The 25,261-nt window shown below is 40.2% G+C and overlaps 1 protein-coding gene and 1 long non-coding RNA gene across 5 annotated transcripts; one reads left to right on the top strand and one right to left on the bottom strand.

Annotated features, from left to right (window-relative positions):
- Window positions 1–8,628: 8,628 nt before the first annotated feature.
- Window positions 8,629–21,141, bottom strand: LOC132139853 (uncharacterized). Its single transcript, XR_009433680.1, has 3 exons — window positions 20,914–21,141; window positions 14,097–14,137; window positions 8,629–9,359 (listed from the first exon to the last, which is right to left on the bottom strand). It is a non-coding gene; the product is annotated as an uncharacterized LOC132139853 (long non-coding RNA).
- A 416-nt stretch (window positions 21,142–21,557) lies between these two features.
- Window positions 21,558–25,252, top strand: LOC132139849 (palmitoyltransferase ZDHHC15A-like). 4 transcript variants are annotated; one of them, XR_009433674.1, is made up of 4 exons: window positions 21,558–22,175; window positions 22,258–22,384; window positions 24,116–24,212; window positions 24,724–25,251. XR_009433674.1 is itself a non-coding variant. In XM_059548500.1 (4 exons), exons 1-4 carry the CDS (start codon window positions 22,073–22,075, stop codon window positions 24,765–24,767), a joined length of 375 nt encoding a protein of 124 aa, XP_059404483.1. In that variant the 5' UTR covers window positions 21,558–22,072; the 3' UTR covers window positions 24,768–25,252. The 4 variants fall into 4 exon arrangements, 1 of the variants encoding a protein (XP_059404483.1); XM_059548500.1 differs by having other exon boundaries at window positions 24,116–24,216; window positions 24,724–25,252; XR_009433673.1 differs by lacking the exons at window positions 21,558–22,175; window positions 22,258–22,384 and adding an exon at window positions 23,552–23,678 and having other exon boundaries at window positions 24,116–24,216; window positions 24,724–25,248.
- Window positions 25,253–25,261: the final 9 nt, after the last annotated feature.

The raw sequence follows: 25,261 nt of genomic DNA, 5'->3' as shown, positions 1-25,261 counted from the left end.
TTTTTTGGGGCTGTATGGAAAGTTGCTAAACAGTCTCTGTCTTATGTTCTGGACCAGCAGCAGATTCAGAGACACTACACACACAGACAGCTGAATGAGTATCACTTCCAGCCAGATCTATGGCCCAGCACACATAAATGGCCCTGCTGTGGTACAGACAGCAAACAGACACACAGAGAACCATAATGTTTTGTCTTCCAGGATGACGTATTGGTCTGGCAGCTACAGAGCTGTGGGCAGCTCATAGTAAGTTATCATGAACACAACTCATTGTTAGACCACTGGGAAGAAGAGGAGCTGTGCAAGGAAGAGCACAGAACAGCCTGGGATTAATATCGTGCAGAAAAGAAGGTACAAACTGTAAATCTCAAGTCAGTGGATTTAAACTGTGGTATGGAGCGCCCTCAGGTGGTACACATCACATACCAGACAATTTACACTTAACTTCACTAATTATGTTTCTTTATACACCAGGGGTTCTCAACTCTGACCCTCAGGTCCGAACTCCTGCAGAGTTTAGCTCCAACCTTGATCAAACTCACCTGCCTATAACTTTCTAGTGATCCTGAAGTCCTTGATTAGCTTGTTCAGGCGTGTTTGATTAGAGTGGGAGCTAAACTCTGCAGGAAAGTGGACCTCAAGAGCCAGAGTTGAGAACCCCAGTTATACACTGTGTGTGTGTGTGTGTGTGTGTGTGTGTGTGTGTGTGTGTTTATACTCAGCCATGATGCGAAACACTGTAAAGTCACAGAGCGGAGTGCAGCGGTGCCAATGCTCTGCTGATTTCATAAGGTTTAAACCTACACTGGCATTAATATCAGCACAAAAATTTGTGGCGGGAGCTTCATGGAACAGGTTTAGATGGCCAAGCAACTGCATGCAAGCCCCACATCACTAAGTACAATGCCAAGCAGGGACGTGCACAGACATTTTGAGGGGCAGGGGCTCAAGTGAAATTAAGGGCACTTCTCATAATTAGTTTTTTTCTTTTTCTTTTTTTTTACAAAAAAGTATATATATATATATATATATATATATATATATATATATATATATATATATATATATTAAAGCAACTCTGACTTCCTTTTAAAAAGAAATAATTAAAAAAGTTAATTAATTTTATCTTCCTCAAACTCACGCAATTGTTTCATTTTCAAAAGATGTCTACAAAATAATCAGTTCACAGAAACCATGGTCTCCTTAGTCTTCACTAGGTTTATAGAGCCGCAAAGGAAACCATTCCACAATGTGCATGTTTTGAAAACATTTATGCTACTAGTTTCAACTATATATGAAGAGTTCAGATAAAAAAGCCTCTAAGAGCCATCTGAAATTTTCTTATGAGCTTTTTTTTTCCAAGCTCGTATTTAAGTTCAGTTATTTAACTTAAATGACAATTAAAAGGTAATTTTCATTGGCAGTAATGTGAAATAAGTGAACATAAACATACAAGCTTGATAAAAATGATCATTATTGAAGGAAATTTCAGATGGCACTTAGAGGATTTTTCATCTGAACTCTTCATATTTACAATAACCTAAATAACTGCATCAAACAGAGGGGCGTGTTTTACTAATAATTTGTTTATTTTTGCACAAGGCACTACATCGTTTTAATTATTTCGGTGTTATCAGAATACATAACACTTTAAAATTAAACTTACCAAAATAATTGAGTAAAAATTCAATAAAAGCCAATGTCATGTATGTATTTGTGGTGGTATGGAGTACTATTTTATAAAGGTTTCGAGGAAATAAAAAAAGTTAAATTACTTAAATAGTTAATTTATAAATATTGTTATTTTTGAAGTTTAATGTTAACTTATTTCTACTCAAATGCACACATTTGCATCTAATTGACAGGGAAATGCAGGTTAATAGGATAAACAAAATAACTAAAGCATATCACCTGGTGGTGATATATGCTTATTTTATTAACTTATTTTATTACATGGCTTGGTTGAATTCCAATGTAGAATGCGGTCTGTTATAACCAACAGACCACTGTGCGGAGTATAACAGACCGTTGCCATGAAAAACAGAGCGTTGCTATGGACTCACAGGATTCTAACCGTAGAGACGGAGAGGACTATTTTCTTTAGCGGAAGCAATACAATCGGGTTTAACAATCGGGGGAGAGGGAGAGGGAACGCTTCAGAACTCCTGACCTGATATTTAGATACTATATTTCAATAAATATATTTGTTTGACAGGGAAGCTGTGTGCAAACAGAAATATATATTATTTTTCAAAAATAAAAAAAAAGCATCCCAGAAAAAAGGGCACTTTCTCTCCAGGAATAAAAAGGCAGGTGCTCAAGCCCCCTTTCATGTCTATGTGTGCACGTGCCTGATTCGTATCATATCGTAGCCTAAGCTTTAAATCATTGCCTTTTAATTATATACAAATACTATAACGTATATGATGTATTATTATAGGTAAAGTTACTCTCTGATTTCTGAGAGATGAGAGAGGCGACAACAATGCGGTGTTTGATTTGCGCTCTTTTCACTCATAAAGTTTACATTCATTCACTTCTTGCGCTGATCCCCTGGCTCACCTGTTATCTAGCAAACACCAGACTGTGTCAGCTTCAGCCTAGTTATTCCTTGTCCGTTATTCGTTTTTAAGCCATTATCCTTGCCATTCCGAAAAAGGTATTCGGCTTCAGGCACAACCCTAATTATTACATTAACGTTACATATTTTATTTTTACATGCAACATAGATATAGTAACAGCTCCACCCAATATTGTAATCCTAAAATTCACGTCGTAGCCTACTTGCAAACACTTTGTATGCATTATATAATGCATGCTGGAGTAGTCGATTGTTTCCAACAGCGCCGAGTAGTCTATGCAAGCACTAGCACAGCATGACAAAAATTTCACTGTATTTATGTGCGCATGCCCAGTAGAGCCAAACGTATCCCTTCTAGCCTTGCTGCGCGCATTTGTCATATCCCGAGCTTTGCGTGTGTCTGTGCACTGTGCCAAGGCATCAGTCATATCAATTTTTGCTGTAACTGTAAGCTTAGCTTTTCTTTTTTTTTACTTGTCTGTAAAATCTCTGTACTTTTGTCATTTAAAGGCCTTCGTGCAGAAATTGTCTTTAAACCCCTTCCTGCCATCTGCACCATACCACACTAATGGAAAAATGGTGTGCACAAATGAAGCGGTCCTTCATTGACATTCAACCTGTAAGTATAAATAACACTTAAAATTACAGTGCCCTGTGTAGTCAAGTCACCTTTATTTATTTTTGTATAAGACACACGTTGTACAATACAAATAGTTCCAAGAAGATATTTTGAATAAAAAAAATGATGACAGAATTTTCATTTTTGGGTGAATTATCACTTTAACCAATTTACATTCGCTATAGCTTTTAACTCATTTAAATTCACTCATTTGTAAAGTGAGTGTATCAATGAAATATCAACACAATGCATGTTAACTGAACTTTTTTTAATTCTTTTAAGGTTGGCACTAATTAGTGCTGTACTTGAATCACGAGACAAGCCAGAATCCACATGTCCTGGTGCTTGGTGACAAGGAAAACTCCTCCCAAGATTTTATTATTTTAAATGGGGAGGCGATGGAACAGAAAATGATACTACAAGCAGTCTATCTGTGTTTTAAACTTTTCTTTGTATATGACATCTACTACCCAAAGCCCTCTGCTCATATTTGAGAGTTTTTGTAACACACAGTCTTTAATAGTTTCTTCTGCACACTGTCTCCTCCTTAAAAACTTGGTATTTAGTAATCAGTAAAAAACTTTTTTATTTTATTGATCATCAGTAGGTCCAGCAGTATATTTTTTATTTTTATTACTTGATTTTATTTTTATTATATGTTATGTTCATTTTATTTGAAAGTCGTAATATTTGCCAAGTATGGTAACCCATATTCGGAATTGGTGCTCTGCATTTAACCCATCCAAGTGCACACACACACCCGTGAGAAGTGAACACACACCCGGAGCAGTGAGCAGCTATAGATCCAGTGTCCGGAGAGCAACTGGGGGTTCAGTGCCTTGCTCAAGGGCACTTCAGCCATGGGTATTGAGGGTGGAAGAGAGCGCTGTTCATTCACTCCCCCCACCGACAACTCCTGCCAGCACCGAGACTCAAACCTGCGACTTAGCACATTTGTGTGTTTTGATATGAATATGAATTGACACATTTGTACATCTTGAAAATGTCAGTTGTATTTTTACACGTTCTTGTACATTTAAATAAAATATTTGTAAATGTGTTACTTGCATATTAAAATAAAATCTGTAAGTTACAACAAAGTAGTTTCAAAATATGGTTGTATTAAGTAATTTTTAATAAAAATACTGATGTTAATTAATATAAATAATTAACTCAACTGTTGGGTAACTTTTAACCCAACAGGATCTTAACCCAATGGGTTGGGTTGAAATAACCAACAGATGGGAAGGTGTTATACCAACCCATAGTTGGGTTACTTGTTGGGTTATTTTTAACCCAACATTTTTTAGTGTGTAGACACACTAATCAGGTGTGTTAAGGCCAGTTGGAGCTAAACTTTTCAGGACATTGGCCATCCAGGATCTAGTTTGGAGACCCCTGTCCTACAGAGTTGTTACTTTGCACATGCATTTTGATCATTACAAATAATAATGTAAAATTATTTTCTTAGAATAGGAAATATGCTGTTTCTCGCATCACAAACATTATCAGTAGTTAAGTATGTGGTCTTGAAGAGGACCCTTTTTTCTCTCATTTGGACTCGGTCTTGACTTGGACTCGAAACTTTTGGACTTGGACTTGACTTGGACTCGAACCTCTTTGGACTCGGTCTCGACTAGTCCTGGACTTGGACTTGACTTGGACTCGACAAAGCTGGACTTGACTACAGCTCTACTCTCAATATTACCAATATGAATGTAGTTTTAACTGAATGGATTCACAAGATAATGCTCAGGCACACGTTTTAAGACCTCAAAGCAAACTGCTGTTGTCAGAACCTTAAAAACAACACTAATTCCTTACTGTACTGAGCGGCCCTTTGGCGTTTCTAGCTACCTGAAAACCAGGGGGAGTATGAAGAAAAGTCCTCAGCACAAGTATATGCTAATAAAATTTGTTAAAAATTTTTATATATATATATATAATTTTGTTTAAAATTTAAATCCTCAGTCTGTGTTATGACATGAGCACTCTTCTCTGTTCAACTGCTTTGTATTTGCAATGAAATAATAGAAATAAAGAAATAAAAACACTTACTGTGTCCTGCGGGGGCGCTGTTTCTCTTATTACTTTGCTTGATTACTATGGACTCGTCGTTGCGGTCACAGATTGTCCAGAGACAGATAGACGTGCGCTGGTCTCGAGTCGACGGTCATCATGATGCTTCTGCCCGCGTGTCTCCGGCGCTGCGCGCGGCTTCTCTGCTGGATCCCGGTTACGGTCATTATTATGGTTGTGATGTGGTCATACTACGCATATGTCGTGCACTTCTGCTGGAGTGAGTAATATTTTTCCAAAGTCTTTGAAGTTAGCAGTTTTGTGACGCAGATTTCGTTATATATATAAATAAGATTACAGGTGATATCAAAATGTAGATGTTTGTGTCTGCAATATTTTTTGTTTTTTAACTTTTATACAAAACAACTGTATTTGTCACGTATGTGTAATTTCATGTCAGTTACAAATGACTCCATTCCTGATGTGAGGTTCTATTTAAATAATGGACATTCATTTTGTCTACTTAAATATACAAAATGTATTATGCCATTCAGCATCACCAACCCAATCCTTAATAATGTTAGTGCAAAAAGCTTAACCAATTTTGACTCGAAACATTGCAAACAAATATAGAAATACATAGTCACTCACCTAACTGAAAAATGAAGCCTGTACACTGGACTATTTTGTGCAATATTTGTTCGGTTTAGTAGAAGTGCATTGTTGTTATTTAACAGATATTAGTGATTTTACCCCGGTAGCACATTTCTTATTGGTTAAAATCATGTTGCACTCACCGATCTCCTCTTTGGCTTGGAAAGTCATTGAGCATTAGTAATTATTCCGAATATTTGTAACTCATTCAAATGTGTGTTATAGGCTCCATATTATCAGATCTTATAAATGACTGCGTTGACTCTTGTTCATTTTTGTGACAGTCCTGCTCACCTGTTCGATGCAGAGAGGTATGAAATCTTATTTTTTTTCTAGATATTCATTGTATGAAAATATGCAGTTCTAGTGTTTGAACTAACAAAATTGACATTTGCTCCCGGTTATTTTGATTGATAATTGTGTGTACTTGTCTGGACTTGTGTGTAATTGTCTGGACTTGACATGGAGTGTACCATGGAATAACCATTCTTTGAAGCACCTAACTTGGAGTACCACATAAACAGTGTATGATAGTATATCTATGTACCTTATTTAACCCTAAAAGGTGCATATTTGTACTTTTTGAAAGGGTACTGCACTTTTGACAGCTTTTATACATTTTCCTGAGAGTGTTGAATTGATGCTGCTCTGTTGCACTTCATTATGCACCACTGTGTTTGTTGTTAGGATGACAAAATGTTTAAGCTTTTTGTTGAGGCTTGGTGGTCTAGCAATGTCAAAATGATTAAGATGGCCAATGAAATCAAAGAAGAGGGTGTTTACTGTCCAACATGAGTCCGAACATGAATTACAGTTCTACACATTGAAAAAAAAAATATTGTGAGGTATCATGTAATAGCTAAACATATAATATTTGAGCGGTTTAACAAATAAAAATGTAAGTGACAGATAATAGTAATATTCAGTTATTCAGACTGCTTTTATGTCAAATCTCACTGTTTTGAATTGAAAGTAGAGCGTATCATTTACATGATTCATGTAACTCTTAAACGAATGTAATTGAAACGTTATCCTTTTTATGCACATTAGGTGTAAGACAAAGAAGTAATGTGTTCAAAATATATTTTGTAGGATTAAAATGTTATTTGCAAATAATTAAGATAGATTACAATCAATTCTAGTTCTTTTGCTGTCTATTTCTTTATTCCTAAACTCCTTTCAGTTGGATTATTTCTTTCAATTAAATTTGGTTTGGCCCCCCTAATGTTTGACATGGTTACGGCCTTGCATCACTGTACCATAGTATATATCAGGACTTTTTGGCTAGGGGAATTTAAACTGCTTCTCAGTTCTGCTGGCTTCACCCCAACAGAAGTGATAAGTAGATTTGGGCTCTTACGGGGGTCAGGCCGTCCACCTGCAAGTTATTCAAGTCAGGCATGTCATACGTGACAAATGAGCGTTAAAGAAACCCCTCTCCCTCTCAGAGCACCGCAATCTAATTGACTAATTGTATGTATGTGTGTGTGTTTGTGTGTGCGCGGATGTCTGTGTTCAGTTTCAGCTCTCATTTTCAGACCCGCTGCTCTATGAGGAGGAACATGGTGCTATGGAGAAGAGTCAGATTCTCCTGGAAATCTCCCAGAAGTTTCCAGTTCACACCCGTACAGCAGCCGGAGGTCAGGAAACCCTTCGGCACATAACATATAAAAACAATAGTGTGCCAGTGGTGCCAGTACTGAATATGTAGCACTATGGCAAGATAGATTATATTTTAGATCTATAATTTTAAGTAAATAAAATATGTGCAGTCCTTTAAGTGTAGCCCATTTCCCAAAATAAGTGACTTTTATTAGTTTGTTTTATTGAATATTTCAAAGAGTCAATATCAAACACTATCTTCATTTTCAGAATTAGGAAAGAAATAATTTTTCCCATATGTACTCAGAAAGGAGGTTATATCTGAAATAAACCCAAATGTATTGGAATCAGATTGAATCTAAAATTTTTATCGATACCCAGCCCTGCAGATAAACAAAATTCATTATTTGCTGAAAATGCCACTGTCTTGGCTTCAAAAACATTATGTGTGGTCCTCTGAATAATGTAAGTTAGTCTGGTTTATTACATCTTAAGGAGAAGAAAACAATGACATAATTTCCTTTTATACTATTTTATTTAATACAACTTGACAAATGATCAATTCAGAAACACCAGTGTCGATAATAAACAAAACCAAAAAACAAGGAGCAAAAAATTTAATGTCACACTACACTGCAGGAAGGAACACGGAGCCATGGATAATCGCAAAAGTCTTTATTAATCTAACACAGGGATAAATCCAACAAGGAAAACAGGAGAAAGACCGACGTATGGAACTGATAGACCCGACAACACTGAACTGAAAGGACACGGCTTATAAAGGCAGGATGATTGGGACAACACAGGTGCTAGGAATAAAACAATTAACATAGGACATGGAACACATGGAGGGAAAACCCAACCCAATGAGTCCAGGAGCGTGACAGAATAAGAAATTCATTGAGTAATACATGTATTTTATATATAGATCAGCATGTGCTAACAGTAATAGTAAGGATAACAATTGTAGGTGTTTTTTTTTGAGTAAACTAATAATTTTAGTATAATGCATAACTATTTTATAAATGTCATAAGTGTTTTACCTAAATGGCCAGTAGACTCCCTTAATTTAAGGGATTTTTTTTTTTTAGTTTGGGATCTAAGCATTAAAACACAAACTGAATTTGTACTGATTTTCTTATTATTTGTTAAGTGATTCATTTATCATTTTTAAAGCCATTTCATAAATCAAGACATGATTTATAGTGACTTTAAATCACTTATATGTTGAGACATAAGTTTCTGTTAACTAATCTTAAACTATCTTTTAATATAAGAGATTCTATGATGAACGAAGACATGTAACCGTCTGTTATTAAAGTGGGATTCCATTTACCTAAATGTTGGAGAAAATGTTATTTATTTATTTGTTTGTTTGTGTGTGTGTTCATCTCAGCTATCAGGTTCTGTCATCACTGCCAATTGATAAAACCAGATCGCTGCCATCACTGTTCTGTCTGCCAAAAGTAAGAATCGCTCTCTCTCTCTCTCGTCTTTCTCTCCCCTCCCTCTCTCCATTTCTGTGTGCGTATCAGTGCATCTCCAACTCATCTACACACTCTTCCCTTAATGAAAGGGAGACATAGAAATCTGATCTGTAGGTGAGTGTGTGTGTGTGTGATAATTACAGGATGTTGTTGAAGCGCTTGGTCACATTTATTTGAGTGGACACAGTGAATCTTCTCAAATGAGTTTTGCTCTGTGTCAGTATCACGTTCCCATCCTTCATTTAAAGTCCAGGTCTTAGTGTGTGAGAGAGTGAGTGAGAGAGAAAAAGAATGACTGTGTGTTTGTGGAGATTTTGAATGTGTGTGTTGGATTACACTGTTTTTTTATTTATTATTATTTAATGAGAATAGTTCCTGTGGCTTGTGCACTTCACTCCTGCATTTTTTTTTTCTATAGGTGTGTACTAGGGATGCCACAATTCTCAATATAATATTGAACCGTTCGGTACGACATCCACGGTTCAATATGCGCTTGTGAATTTCGGTTTTTCCGGTTTTACGTTTAAATAATTTAAGTTTGTTTTATTTCTCTCCGAATTTACTGTTTGTGTGTGCCTGGTCTACGAGCTGAGAGGAGGAAACTCCTCCCCGCGAGTAAATATTTAGGGGGCGCTGAACCATTATTCCAATCCACACTTTAACATGGCGAGTGGCGGTGAAGTGAGGCTAAAGTCTGAGGAAGCGCCGGCGTCTTTCAAATCCGTAGTGTGGAGACATTTCGGTTTTGCCGTCGACTATAACGCCGAGGAAGAAAAAACGGTAAACAAAAAAATGACTGTCTGCAAGCATTGTTTTACACGTGTAGCCTACTCAAACGGTAACACTTCCAACATGACTGCACATCTGCGGCGCCATCACCCAGCAATATCACTGTCTGAAGGCAGGATAGCAGAGCAGGTAATAAAGTCCTCCAAAAAACAACAGACCCTCTCTGAATCCTTCCAGCATACATACCCAACTGGTTCCGAGAGACACATAAAAATAATAAAGGCAGTGGGGGTGTTCATTGCGAAAGATTTGCAGCCGTTTTCGGTGACTGGAGATGCAGGCTTTTGTCATCTTATAAAAACTCTCGATCCGCGTTACAGACTACCGTCTCGCACTTTTTTCAGCACCGAGATAATTCCCGACCTCTATGAAAAGACGTGCAACAGTATTGTGCACGAATTGGCTAAAGCACAGAGCCTTGCTCTGACGACAGATGGTTGGACCTCGCGGGCAACCATGAGTTACCTCACTGTAACTGTTCACTACATGTCGGATTGGGAAATGAAAAGCGCTGTACTCCAAACGCGTCCCCTATACGAAGGTCATACAAGCGCTCATTTGGCAGAAGAGTTGACAAACGGAGTGAATACGTGGAAGCTGAGGAGGCCAATTATGTTACTCCCAGTCACCACAGATAACGCTCCGAATATTGTGAATGCAGTCCATGAAGCTGATGGGCTGGGGCCACAGATAAGTTGTTTTGCACATGTTGTAAACCTAGCAGCCAAAAAAGCAGTGTCAATCAACACAGTGTCCCGCCTCCTGGGGAGGGTTAGAAAAATAGTGACTTTTTTTCACAAAAGCACCAAAGCCCACCATGTTTTGACTGTGAAGCAGGAGATGTCAAACTTGCCCAGACACAAGTTAATTCATGATGTCACAACTCGGTGGAATACAGTACATGACATGTTGGAAAGATACACAGAACAGCAGCCCGCCATCTATTCTGCCTTACTGGACAAAGATCTGAAGCTGTCTGTCAAGAACGTAACCATGTTGAATGACAGTGAACAGAAACTTGCAGAAGAACTGATTCAGGTCCTCACACCACTGAAAACAGTGACAACTCTCATGAGCAGTGAAACAACCCCCACTATATCAATGATCCTTCCTCTGAAAGAGATGATTCTCAAATCCATGTCACCAGGAGACCAGGACAGTGTGACAGTCAAAGAAGTCAAAGCAGCCATTATAAATGACCTGGCAAAGAGGTACACTGACCCCAATGTTCATGATTACCTCCAAATTGCCACAGCCCTTGACCCCAGGTTTAAATCCCTGCCTTACCTTGATGAAGACTCTCGCGATAAGCTCTACAGGAATATCATCCATGAAATTCTGGAGCATGAACAGCAGGTACTATTTGATTTGTTTTTGGTTTTTATTGTTTGTTATTTTGATTGTTTTATCTATTTAGATGTTTTTTATATATTGTGTCCTTTTCACTGATCAATATAATTTCACATTTGTCATATGTTACACTGGAGGTGGTTGTGGTTCTGAGCTGTGTGTGCTTATATGTGTAATAATTATACTAAAGGATCATTCTCTTTGATGCAAAGGGTCTAGTGCAGAATCCTGTGCCCTTCACAGATGAAGACAATCCATCCTCTCCCCCTCCCAAGAAGAAGACCGCAATGTCAGAGGTGTTTGGGGAGCTTTTCAAAACTGAGGAACAGCAGGGTAAGCCATTTCCCCAGATCATTGAGGAGGAAGTCACTACGTACAAGTTAGCAGACAGTATTCATGTGGATGCTGATCCATTCATATGGTGGAAAACAAATGAATGCAAGTTCCCCCATGTAGCAAAAGCTGCACAACAACACCTCTGTGTCCCAGGAACCTCTGTTGCGAGTGAGAGAATTTTCTCCACTGCCGGGGACATTGTAAGTGCAAAACGCTCTCGCCTTGCTGCAGAGAATGTTGAGAGGCTTATCTTTTTACAGAAGAACTTCAAAATTCAAGAATAGATAGCTGACCTAAGTCAAATTGCACTTTACATTCTGAATAAAGGAAACTGTACTGGAGTACTGTTAAGGTTAATTAAGATGGTTTATGTTTACTGAAGTACAAGTATGTTTATTTGAAATGGTCAATTTATGTTTACTTACTTGACATGTATGCTTATTTTCAAAATTTAGGAATTTATGTGTTCCCCAGTTTGTACATGGGCTACCAGCAGCTGTGTGTTTGTTTAAAAAAAAAAAAAAAAAAAAAAATTATATTATACAATACACTAGGAACTAGTGGGCTTTTCTTTGCTCTTAAGTAAAATAAAGGAGTATTGCAATAAAAATATTTTTTTTTCTTCTTAACCTTTTACTGTTCTTATTGCCTAAGCATAGAATAAACAACCGAACCGAAAACCGTGGTTTAAAAACCGAGGTATGTATTGAACCATGGGCTAACCGTATTGTTGCATCCCTAGTGTGTACTAAAGATGGATCATCGTTGCCCATGGTTTGTAAACTGGCTGTTAAAATAAAAAAATACCCTGCTTACTTCCTAAATGCATATTTCCAGTTAATGTAAAGCTTATTGGTGAGAATATTTGTAGGTTTGTTATGTTTAATGTAAGTATGTATGTAAGTAATGTAAGAATCACTTATTCTTACTTTACAGTAGTAGATTATACGAAAATGAACATTTGCTGTAAAGTTACGCAACCGCAGGTCATCCAAGGTGTAGAGTTGGAACAGATTTGGAGAAAATTTGGATTACATCCCTTTGCTTACTAACAGAGGTGGGTAGAGTACCCAAAAACTGTACTCAAGTAAAAGTAAAAGTACTAGTCTTGAATAGTTACTTGAGTAAGAGTAAAAGAGTATCGGATAAAAAATCTACTCAAGTAGTTAGTTACTAGTTACTTTGGGTCATATATACTGAGCCTATTTTTATTTAGATATATAGATAAAATGTATGTAATGTATGTGTGCGTGTATAAATGTATATATTTCATCAGCCTTTACTCCAATTTATGTAATTTATTATAAAACTCTGTCTGTTTACTTAAGTAACAGATATAGGTGTCATGCCATAACATATTTTTAATACGACTGACTTTATATTAAATGTGAATTTAACATTGAAAGTTAATGTGATATAAATATTGCTACTAATCTTTCATTGTTCAGAAAGAGAGCAAATAACATTTACATTATTAAAGATCATTTTCACTGACAGTCTAGATTTCAATCACTCTCAGAAACTCCCATTAAAATCACTGAAACTGTTAACACTGTGAAATCAATATCTTAATTAAAGATTCGTACACACATCTGCACTTTGTTGTTTCTGACGAGAGAATTCGCCAGAAAGAGGTATTCAGTCAGTGAGCGAGTGAAGGAAGCACCGGCATTTTAGCGATGACTCATCGGAACACATCTGATGGGCCAATGCTTTAATAAGCTCAAAAGAATCATGTGTGATTGGTTATAATGCGCAGCGCTGTAAAAACGCGTCTGTCTCTGGCTCAGCGCCAGCAAGCAATCACAGATCTGAAGCAGCTGATGATAGGCTATGACTTGCTGAACGTAGGCCTACTCGCAACGGTGTGATTGTATTAAAATTAATAAAATCTTAATCGGCTATTTTTTGTCTTTTGGAAGCTGCATTCAACTTGACTCCCCTCTGTTATAAGCCACACACGTACAACAAACTAATGTCAGAGGTATGTGCTGTAATCGAATGTAGCCCAAGTTATTACCTGTTAAACAGTAGACAGCACACGCGGTGTTCATCTAATAAGGATCTCCATCGCTAGCAAATAATAACCTTTGCAGATTTGCTTTCAATTCAATGCAGTTCCAGCCACGTTTTCAACGCTGCTGATGTTAAACGTTACAACTCTGAGTGAACCGCTTCAGATGCTCAGCGCGTGCGGCAGGGAACTGAACGAATCCTTCAAACTGATTCATGAACCAGTTCACTCGTTTGCCAATTGGTTTGATCAAGCCTTTGAACAGAATTGACTCAAAAGAATGAATCATTCGCGAATGGGCATCGCTCATTGCCCAGAGAAAAGTAGACGGCGCGTTTGGAATAAACTGAAGCAGTTATAACATTTATTGCATTAAGATAAAGTAACGAGAGCAGCGTCGCCCACAGTAACGAAGTAAAAGTACAGATTTTTCCCCAAAAATTTACTCAAGTAAGAGTATAAAGTACCCATCTTTAAATATACTCCGAAAAGTATTAGTTACCCCAAAAACTTACTCAAGTAAATGTAACGAAGTAAATGTAACTCGTTACTACCCACCTCTGCTTACTAATGGATCCTCTGCAGTGAATGGGTGCCATCAGAATGAGAGTCCATACAGCTGATAAAAACATCACTATAATCCACACCACTTGTGAAGTAAAAAGCTGTGTGTTTGTAAGAAACAACTGCATTGTTGTGAATTCTGTCGCTTTAAATATTAAGTTGGTTGCGTGTGTGATATTTTAAGTTGCCTTGTAAGCAAATAACGTAGTGCAGCGTTCTCAGCACATACGGACTCAGCGTAATTGGCTATTCACTAAGCTACTCCAGTTGAGCGATCATATCGCGTGCACGCATTCATGTGCAGTGTTTATGTGCAAGAGAAAGTTTATGACAAAAGATTACCTCAAGTACACTATTATGTGTATATGGTCACTCTTGTGCAATAAACAGTTAAACTCTATCTGATGACTCCGACTCCCTGACCAGAGTTCTGCAGCGGTCAATAATATAATCCACCAGTTTCAGTGGGGCAAACCCCAACATATGGTCCTTCGAGCCGGATCTATTGACTACTGCAGTGATGTCATTGGAAGAGCGATCAACCTCTCTCCCTCATGTTGAGACGTCAGACAGACCCTCACGGCATCGTCGCACACCTAAGCATCTGGAGGAGTATCTCCTTGATTACAGCCATCACCGACCTGCTCTTTCCTCCCCACCTACAGCAGAGGTGCCAGCGGAGCAGAGAGGAGCAGCAGCCGCAGTGGGCATAATTAATCAATCACGACCAGTCTCCAGCCAGGGTGAGCATCCAGCCACAAGCTCCACAGACTTATTAAGCATGAGTTCACTGAGGGAATTAATGAAGTCTATCTCCGAGAAGGAAAGAGATGAAGCTGCTGATATGGCTGCACTTCAGAGCAAACTCAAGCAGTACGAAAAACGACAGCGTCGGCGTCAGGATCTGATGAAACATATCACATCATTCCTGAAGGAAGAAAGGGATGAAGAGGTGCAAAGTGTAAAGCCTGCCACACCACCGATGAGATCACCTCCAGAAAACTCACCTCATCCGACCCCTTCATCAAGTCATTCTTCCTATTCATCACAGTCACCTGACATTGAGTTACATACCAAAGGACAAGGACATGTGAGTGCCACACGAATAAATGTAAGCATAAATGTTTAACTCTGGTTTCGTACCAATAAAGCCAGCCACTTCACTCCCCTTGTACTCACCAATTTCGTCTGGTACGTTACCTGCCGCCGTGCGCCAACATCAGTATGGCACAAGAGCAGATACTGTGCCACTACTGCTTAATACACAGTTTTGCCCATATGATGATGCTGGAACTGCCTTTCAGCCTCGGGTGCAGCCACAGTTAGTAGCTCCCACGCCAACCTACCAGCATCCCAGTGTGCCTTACATCTATACAACAGTGGCATCTTCTCCTCGACAACCTGTCGCGGCTCCATCTGCACCCAGTTTTTCAGTTCCTCACTATACTACAATGCCTCCAGTAGCATCAGTGCCTCAAACCCTGCACAGTGCTTCAGTTCCTGCCATGAACATTCCTGCTCTCGCAGACACTTCTCTAAAGCCATTGAGCCAGCCACTGAAGCGACCAGAATACTTGGTGCCTCACCGCCCTTTGCATGCTGTCCCCCAGCCAAAGATTCCTGATTTTGTGAATGACAATGAAAGGGAATTCGCTAACCTGAAGTTAGCTTTGGACAATCTTCTGGAACCTCATGCAGAGCTAGATGAAAAATACAAGTATCACATCTTGCTGGAACACCTTAAATTGCCTGAGGCACAAATGATTGGCCAGTCCTGCCGCCATCATCCCTACCCGTACTCTGCAGCTATGCAAGCTCTTCAGTTACAATATGGCCAACCCCATCAGCTGGCGCAGAGCGAAATAGCAGCAATCCTCACAGCACCAGAGGTAAAACCAAACGATGCACGCAGTTTTCAGAGTTTCGCTCTCCGTGTCCACCTCTTAGTGAGCATGCTGTTATCTTTGGAGGGACCCAGAGGGATGGAGTTGAACTGCTGCTCGCATGTGGATCGTTTGCTTAGTAAGCTGCCGAAGTACTTGCGAGATGGTTTCATAGAGTTTCTCCAGCTACAAGGGAAGCTCAACTCCCCCAGTATTAACCCGTACAACCTACAAGACTTCACAGGGTGGCTCGACATCAAAGCTCAGCAACAGAGATTGTCTAGTAGGTTAGTGCAACGCTATCAGTATGAAAGAGATCACAGTGGTTCAAAGGAGAAGAGTGCTGCTAAACAAAAAAGCCAAAGTACAGCCTTGTATCATGGTGCAGCACCCACTGAGGATAAAGCATTCCCCAGTCCTAAGGTGTCTTGGAAGAAGACCCCCCTCAAAGTCAACTGCCTTTTCTGTGGCAGTAAAGACCACTACATCACTCGATGCAGTAGTATTAAAGAACAGTCAGTGTCTGATCTTTGTGAGTGGATTTCAGAGGGGAAGCGCTGCTGGAAATGTGCCCGTTCCCATGCGCATGAGACCTGTAATCTGAAGAAACCCTGCAGTGACTGTGGTGGTATTCACCTTCAAGTGCTTCATGGCGTTGCCCGAAGTCGTGCAACTGATACATCATCAGCTTCCTTGGAGAGCCGCATCTACCTCTTGCCATCCATTGCATCTGGCAGAGTCCTTCTGAAAGTGGTGCCTGTGCTGCTGCACCACAAATCAAAGACAATAGAGACTTATGCAATATTAGATGACGGAGCTCAGCGCACCATGATCCTACCTACTGCTGTCCAACAGCTCCAGCTTGAAGGTGAACCTGAGACTCTAGCACTTCGTACAGTCCGACCGGACACTACTCACCTCAATGGCTCAAAAGTCACCTTCGATATCTCTCCACGAGGTAAACCAGAGAAACGCTATCAAGTGTTTGGAGCATTCACAGCTTCTGGCATTGATCTGGTGGAACAGTCATACCCAGTTCAGACTCTTCAGAGACGGTATGCACATCTAAGAGGAGTTCCACTACAGCCATTTCACAAGGTACGTCCGCTGGTGCTCATAGGTTCAGACCAAGTTCATCTTATCACTGCTAAAGAGCCTATTCGTCAAGGCACCAAAGGGGGACCCGTGGCAGTTTGTACAGCTCTCGGCTGGGCACTTCAAGGGGCGGAAATGAGTACTACCGGCCGAGGACCAGTGCAGCAGTGTTTCTTTGTTTCCACCGACCACCCAGATGATCTTCTTTACAGAAATGTGGAGCGGTTATGGCAACTGGATGTGCTGCCCTTTCGCAACGAGAAACTGGTTGTCCGGTCTAGGCAAGACAAAGAGGCCATGCAGTTGCTTGAGTCTCAAACTCAGCGAGTCAATGTCAAGGGAGTACAGCGTTACGCCACCCCTCTTCTGTGGAACTCAGGTGCTCCAGAACTTAAGGGCTCCATGCAATCCGTCCTTGCAAATCTGAGGAACACTGAAAGGAGACTCCAGAAGGACCCTGACAAGGCCTCAATCTATTCAGGAGAGATTGCCAAACTCATCGAGGCAGGTTACGTAGTCAAGCTCAACCAAACGGAAGCGACACAAACAGAGGCATGGTACCTGCCCCATCATCTCGTGAGTCATAACAATAAGCAACGACTGGTGTTCGACTGTTCTTTCAGATACCATAGTCGGTCCTTGAATGATCAGCTCCTCCCAGGTCCTACACTTGGACCATCGCTGTTAGGAGTACTCCTGAGATTCAGACAGCATCCTGTGGCAGTAAGCTCAGATATCAAGGGCATGTTCCATCAGGTCCGTCTGTTGTCGAAGGACAGGCCCTTTCTCCGTTTCATTTGGAGAGATTTGCAGAGTGAAAACCTTCCAGATGTATACGAGTGGCAGGTTCTGCCATTCGGCACGACAAGCAGTCCATGCTGTGCAATCTTTGCTCTGCAACACCATACTTGCAATTCTGAAGCCAAATATCCAGGGCTACAACAGCTAGTCCACCAAAGCTTCTATGTGGATAACTACCTGACAAGCTTCCCTACTGTCTCAGCAGCCAAGCAAACTGTGGATCAGTTACGCAGCATGTTAGCAGAAGGAGGGTTCGACCTAAGACAGTGGGCTAGCAGTCATCCAACGGTGGTAGCTCATCTTCCGACGGAAGCCCAGTCATCAGCCACAGAGCAGTGGTTAGTGCAAAACCGTGTTGACCTTATGGAGCCCACATTAGGCCTCAGGTGGAATTGCGCAGCTGATACCTTCGGCTACCATTATCGGCTCATTGAGCATGCAGAACTGACTATGAGAGCTGCTTACCAGGTGTTGGCTTCCCAATATGATCCACTGGGGTTCATACTACCCTTTACCACCAGAGCAAAGGTGATCATCCAACAGTTATGGGCTAAAAAGAGAGACTGGGATGACCCAGATCTACCACCAAGCCTTCAGGCCGCCTGGACCGACTGGGAAAGCGAGCTAAAACAACTCAGTGCAGTTTCCATTCCTCGCTGTTACACACCAGCCTCTACAACTGCAGCAGAACAGCACAGATCCCTTCATGTGTTCTGCGACGCCTCTGAAAGAGCATACGGGGCAGTGGCATATTTGGCTGTTCAAACCAGTGGTGACATTCATGTTTCCTTCATAATGGCCAGATCACGGGTTGCTCCTAAGAGGCAGCAGTCTATACATCGCCTGGAGCTTTGCGCTGCCTTGGCTGGAGCTCAGCTGGCCAAACTGGTGAGGGATGAGCTGACACTCTCCATTAGTGAGACAATTCTGTGGACGGACTCCATGACTGTGCTAGAGTGGATTCAGTCAGACTCCTGCCGGTACAAGGTGTTCGTTGGGACACGAGTCACCGAGATCCAAGAATTAACAGACCACAGCTCATGGAGATATGTTAATACGCAGGATAACCCAGCTGATGACATTACGAGAGGTAAAACCCTCCAAAGTTTGGCCGAGCCCAGTCGATGGAGTCAAGGGCCTCCATTCTTGAAACAGAACCCAGAGCACTGGCCTAAAAGACCTGAAGTTGCACAGTCAGAAGTAGTTTCCGAATTGAAAGGCCTAACCTGCTACTCCGTAATGGCAGTTGTAACAGAGTCCAACCTCCCCGATGTTACGCAATTCAAGACCTGGCGAGAGTTAGTGGGGGCAACTCTGCGAGCCTGTCAAGGGGCAGCCGCATCGAATAGTGTAATAATGACTAACAGGGAGGCGGAAGCTGTCCTGCTGAGGGAATGTCAAGCTCAGAGCTTCCCGGAAGAGGTAGCTGCCCTTAGAGCACAGAAATTGATTCCTGTGCACAGTCGATTAGTTAACCTCGCTCCAGAGTGGGACCCCCTGACCAACATGATACGAGTTGGGGGGCGTCTAAGAAGGCTGGCAAACTCAGACCCAGAACAAATCCATCCCATTGTATTGGACCCAAGACACGCAGTAACAAAGCTCCTTATTCAAGAATTTGATGAGCGTCTGTTACATCCGGGAGCTGAGAGAGTCTACGCTGAGGTACGGAGGCAGTACTGGATTCTCAGAGGACGTCAGGCTATCAAGCACCATCAACTCCATTGTCAGTCCTGTCAGCGCTGGAGAGCGCAGCCAAAGGTACCTCAAATGGCAGATTTGCCACCAGAACGCCTCCGTCTGCTCTGTCCACCCTTTTATTCAACGGGTGTTGACTGCTTTGGCCCATACCTGGTCAAAATAGGAAGGCGGAATGAGAAACGCTGGGGCCTGATCTTCAAATGTCTCACAACAAGGGCAGCTCACATCGAGCTTCTTAATTCGATGGATGTTGATGCCTTCCTCCTTGCACTCCGCCGGCTCATAGCCAGAAGAGGTCAACCCCGCGAGATTCGCTCAGATTGTGGCACCAACTTCCGCGGGGCAGAAAGAGAGCTACGGGAAGCCTTCTTAAGCATGGAGTCAGAACTCCAAATCCGTCTTGCAGACCACCAAATTGAGTTCAAGCTTAACCCGCCCAGCGCTCCACATTTTGGCGGAATATGGGAGCGCGAGGTCCGCTCTATAAAAAATGCTCTTCAGGTAGCCGTTGGTAACCAAGCAGTCACAGAGGATGTTCTGTCCACAATCCTAGTGGAAGTGGAGGGGATTCTCAATTCAAAACCTCTGGGATACGCCTCAACAGATGTCGCCGACATCGATCCAATTACTCCTAACCTTCTCCTTATGGGGCGGCGGGATGCATCTCTCCCTCAGGTGGCGTATGCTCCAGGAGACATGGGGCGGCGGAGGTGGCGTCACTGTCAAAACATGGCGGACCAATTCTGGATACAGTTCACCAGAAACTACTTGCCTACGCTTCAGACCAGGCAGAAGTGGCATAAACCGTCAGAAAACCTGGAGGTCGACTCTGTTGTACTGATTGTGGATCCGCAACTCCCAAGAGCTCAGTGGCCCATAGGTAGAGTTCGGAAGACATTGCCTAGCAGTGATGGATGTGTGCGAACTGTTGAAGTTGTCATTGACGGTAAAGCTTACATTAGACCAGTTGCTCGCTTGATACAGTTGCCTGCTCTAGAAGGTAACCCCAAAGACATTTAGAGAATTCCCTTGATTACCCATTTGCTACTCAAATGTGGGGGCGGCTGTTGTGAATTCTGTCGCTTTAAATATTAAGTTGGTTGCGTGTGTGATATTTTAAGTTGCCTTGTAAGCAAATAACGTAGTGCAGCGTTCTCAGCACATACGGACTCAGCGTAATTGGCTATTCACTAAGCTACTCCAGTTGAGCGATCATATCGCGTGCACGCATTCATGTGCAGTGTTTATGTGCAAGAGAAAGTTTATGACAAAAGATTACCTCAAGTACACTATTATGTGTATATGGTCACTCTTGTGCAATAAACAGTTAAACTCTATCTGATGACTCCGACTCCCTGACCAGAGTTCTGCAGCGGTCAATAATATAATCCACCAGTTTCAGTGGGGCAAACCCCAACATGCATCATAAAATTGTCATAAATTGTTTGGCCAAAATACAAATTCCCTTTACATAATAACACTTCCTCTAGTGAAAAAGTCCATCCCCTGTTCCATCCCCTCTCACTTCAAAACCCACCAACATATTTGTTAAGAACTGTTATAGACTGTTCATGATTGTAAACAGTGCTTGTTTTGTGCATAATTCTCTCCTGATTCAGGCAAAAGGCCTGGTAAAAGCAATGTTATACGAAAAACGTTTTAATGATGGCTTTGTTTATTATGAACATGCGGCTTTTCGTGTCGATGAGTCATGTGGATTGCTTGTGGATTATTGTTTTTATCAACTTGTGTTGACAAAGTGTAATGCAAAAATTTCTTTCTGTTCCGATTAAGAAAAAAAACCTACACCTTAGATGATCTAAGAGTGAGTAAAATGGTGGGTATGATATTCCTTTAAACATCTTTAATTTGCCACTGATGTTGCTTAGGCTGTGCAGGCTATTGGAAATTCAGGCATTCATTTACCTTAAATTCAGGAAGTAAAATGGCTATTTACATTTACTTAAAAAATGTTTAACATGTTAAATCTTGCTTAAATGGCAAAATGACATCGTCATTTACAACAAAAAAAACTCTGACGTTCATTCTCTTCTTGTGTGTGCTGTTGTGAGCATGTTTAGGCTGAATAACTGTATTGGATTCTCCAACTATAAGTTCTTCATGCTCTTCCTGCTCTACTCACTCCTATATTGCCTCCTCATCATCACAACGGTTACCAACCTTCATCCAACTTTGGCTGGTCAGTGCATGTATTTTTTTGCAAGATTCACATGCACTTTTAGTGGTAGAGACTATTGTCAACCTTTAGATGGCATGTCCACAGTCCACCTACGGTCGCTTGGTATCAATTATTTGAAATATATTACACATACTAATAAAATAAAGCTTTGATGCAAAGTCACTTTGGATAATTTGTGAATAAATGTGATAAAAAGGTTTTATCTTTTGTAGTATAATGAATTCTTACTTATGCAATAATCCTCATTATATTACATTCTTAAATCAAGACTTCTTATTTCTGTGTTTTATGGAATCTTACTATAATATTCCTGAATTACACTCTGCTCTCTCTCTCTCTGTCTCAGGGCAAACTGTTTGATAGTTGTGTTAAACTGCATGTTTTGTTCCCGACACTGGTGTCGGCCATGTTTGCTGTCACCCTCAGTTTTTTTGCTTTTCTTCCACATCTGGCTTCTCACCAGCAACAAAACTACTATTGGTAAAACCTGCATTTCATATATTCACATATTTTGTATGAGGTTTTGCAGGGGTCATTATAGCTCTCACTCTCTTTCTGTCAGAGTGGTTGTCAGTCCCCTTTTTTGCGGATGGACCAGGAAGTGAGGCGTTTGATGTGGGTGTCTGGGCAAACTTCTTACAGGTGTTTGGAAAGAAAAAAAGTCTCTGGCCATTTCCAGTATCCAGCAGGTCAGCATTAAGCAATAATCATTGTTCTGACTCTGACAGTGTTCCTCAAATCTTGCCCTGGAGGGCCAATGCACTGCAAAGTTTATTTCCAACCCTGATCAAACTCACCTGCCTGTGATTTTCTGATGATCCTGAAGACATTGATTCGCATGCTCAGGTGTGTTTGACTTTGGTTAGTGCTAAACTCTACAGGAAAGTGGATCTTGTGGGCCAGATTTGAGGATCCCTGCTCTATGAACTCAATAAGTCAGTTTGCATGCATGCTAATAAGCTGACAACGGTTGTGTAAATGCTGTAACCCATTTTCTTTTATTGGAATAATTCATAAACGGCGAAAGCATATTTTGCACAGATTTTGTGTGGTATATAAACATTAACCTGCTTTCTGTCGGCTTATTGAAGTACGCATGACCCAGAAAATGATTTGAAAAAAAAAATGTTCTCATCTCGTGCAGCAGATGTAGAAGTGCTTCAGTCAAAACGCTGCAACTGCATGAGAGGATAATATGTGAGCTGTAGGTTTCCTGCTGACATGTTGCAAGCTTTATTTAACATCACGACTGACAACATATGGAATACTCCAGGTCAGATATGCAAATGGTTAGCTATGTTTTGATGTCACATAAGGGAAATAGACTGATTTATTAATAAAGCCATGTAAACGCAGTTTACTTGCATTGCCGGGTTACTAATGTGCTTGTAAATGGGGAAAACTGGTTATTTTAATAAGCTGATATTTGTGAGTTATCAGCTTACTAATGTGCATGTAGATGTGCACAATGATGCATGACAACCACAAACAATCATTTTTGAAAAATAATTGCTTATTCAAATTAATAATAATAATAGTAAACGTAGAGAACTATTCAAAAGTCCGGGCCCAGTAAGACTTTTTTTAATAAAAAATTGTTTTTATTCAGCAAGGACACATTAAATTGATCAAAATTGACTCTGAAGACATTTATTCCTACAAAAGAGTTCTGCTTAAAAAAATGCAGTTTTACTTTCTATTCATTAAAGAATCCTGGAAAAAAAACATGATCATGTTGTCCACAAAAATAATAAGCGGCACAACTTTTCAAGATAACAATGAATTATTGACAACAATAAATAATTTTTCTCAAGTACCAATTCAGCATTTCTGCATGGAAGTTAAGTAATGGCTGCTGAAAACTCAGCTTTGCCATCACAAGATTAAGTAATTTTTTTTATATAAAAATAGAAGATAGTTCTTTATAATGATAATAATATTTCACACTATTAATGTATTTTTGATCAAATAAATGCAGCCTGGGTGAGTATAGAAGACTTCTTTCAGAAACATGTATTAATGCTTATGGTCTTATATCATATTGGTATTGCCACCATATTACAAAACAAGTTTTGTCAGCCATTCTGGTCTGTTTTTACAGTGGTTACCATAGTTAAATAAGTTTTAGGCATTTTGCCTAATGACACTGCTTAGTGCTTACCCATGGTAAAATCACTGTAGGCACAGCTGGGAGAGTGAAAAACATTTCCTGATATTAACATTTTCTAGTTATCAGATTGAAATGCAAGTATTGATCCATTTCAATACGGTATACCCTTGTTCAATACTGGCATTCCCCCGTTTAGTTAAATGGCAGCAATCAAAAGAATTTAAGATGTGTGTGATTTATTTTGGTGTAATGCCATAACACAGATGTCATAGCTTTTGTTGACCAACTGTTTCTGTTGTGTCTGTTACAGTCAAGAGGATGGACATTCTTTCCCCTTGAGATGGCAGATGTCCTCTCACAGTCATTCAGTGATAAATGGAAATGTACATTATGCCATGGAAGGAAGTGTGGGTAAGACATATTTTCTAAATCAAATTTCATAAGTGGTTAATTATTTATAGCTAGTTTGCCAGTTTGTAGAGTCATCTAATTTTGTTACTGCTGTAGTCAGTTTGGTAAATCTTTTATTTAGAGGGAGACTGAATTTATCGCAGTTCTCACGCTGTCTCTGAAGGTGATCTCCTCTCTGCTTCTGTCATTAACTTAAGTGTGCTATCACAAAGAGTAGGATTACGAACACTTACTTTAAAATTCCCCTAATGATGTAAAACAAACTCCAAATAGCATTTGGAATAGTCATTTTTTTAATTCTCAGTGACTGGCCATTTAAGAGAGAAATATATGGAAGCTTTTATTGTAATACAAACATTTTTTATTTTGAAATTGGAGTCATTTTGGAAAAAAAGAGGTTCAGACTGTAAGTTTATACTGCCCCCTTGAGGCCAAACCAGGGCTGCACAACCTGATCGAAAATTCTGATTTGAGCTATTTGTCTGTCTCGTTCTGTGCTGCCATCAGTCTCACCTGAGGGGGTCTCTGTTACCATAGCAGTGGATGACTAGCAGTAATGAAATAAGGTATGAGAAATTATAGTTCTGCTTTTCAAGGAGACCTCCTTGAAGCAGCAGCATTCACATATTCAAATTGTTATATATTATAAACCATTCTTTGTATTTGTAGGTTTGACAGAATGTGTCATGTAACCTCATCACAGTGAGTCTCTCAACTGAGGCGATTTTAGAAAGATTTCAATCACAGATTAAGCTTACAGGAGTGGCAGAGGCCCTCAGGGAGACAAGGATGAGGGTAAAAACAACTGCCTGCATGCTCAGTTTTCACCTGAAACACTTCCTGCAGGAGTTCTCAAGTCTCTGAAACCGCTCTTTTACTGATCAGGGTGTGAGAGAGCCTTATCAGGTGTCCCTGTCGAGTGATAATGTTTTCAATTCATTATTTTGTGGTGAAATGCAGTCTGGTGTTTTGTATGAACTTTATTTAAATTTTATTAAATAACAACAACAGTTTAATACAAAATATTTTATTTGTATTATTTTTT

The sequence above is a fragment of the Carassius carassius genome, chromosome 4, assembly GCF_963082965.1.
Source record: "Carassius carassius chromosome 4, fCarCar2.1, whole genome shotgun sequence".
Classification (NCBI taxonomy): domain Eukaryota; kingdom Metazoa; phylum Chordata; class Actinopteri; order Cypriniformes; family Cyprinidae; genus Carassius; species Carassius carassius.
This window is presented reverse-complemented; position numbering and strand designations above follow the sequence as displayed.

Excerpts from the sequence above, each read along its gene's own strand:
- LOC132139849 (XM_059548500.1), top strand. The coding sequence starts at position 22,073 with ATGTTTTGTTCCCGACACTGGTGTCGGCCATGTTTGCTGTCACCCTCA. Across the intron at positions 22,176-22,257 it reads CAGCAACAAAACTACTATTG|AGTGGTTGTCAGTCCCCTTT; the intron begins GTAAAACCTGCA and ends TCTTTCTGTCAG. Across the intron at positions 22,385-24,115 it reads CCATTTCCAGTATCCAGCAG|TCAAGAGGATGGACATTCTT; the intron begins GTCAGCATTAAG and ends TGTCTGTTACAG.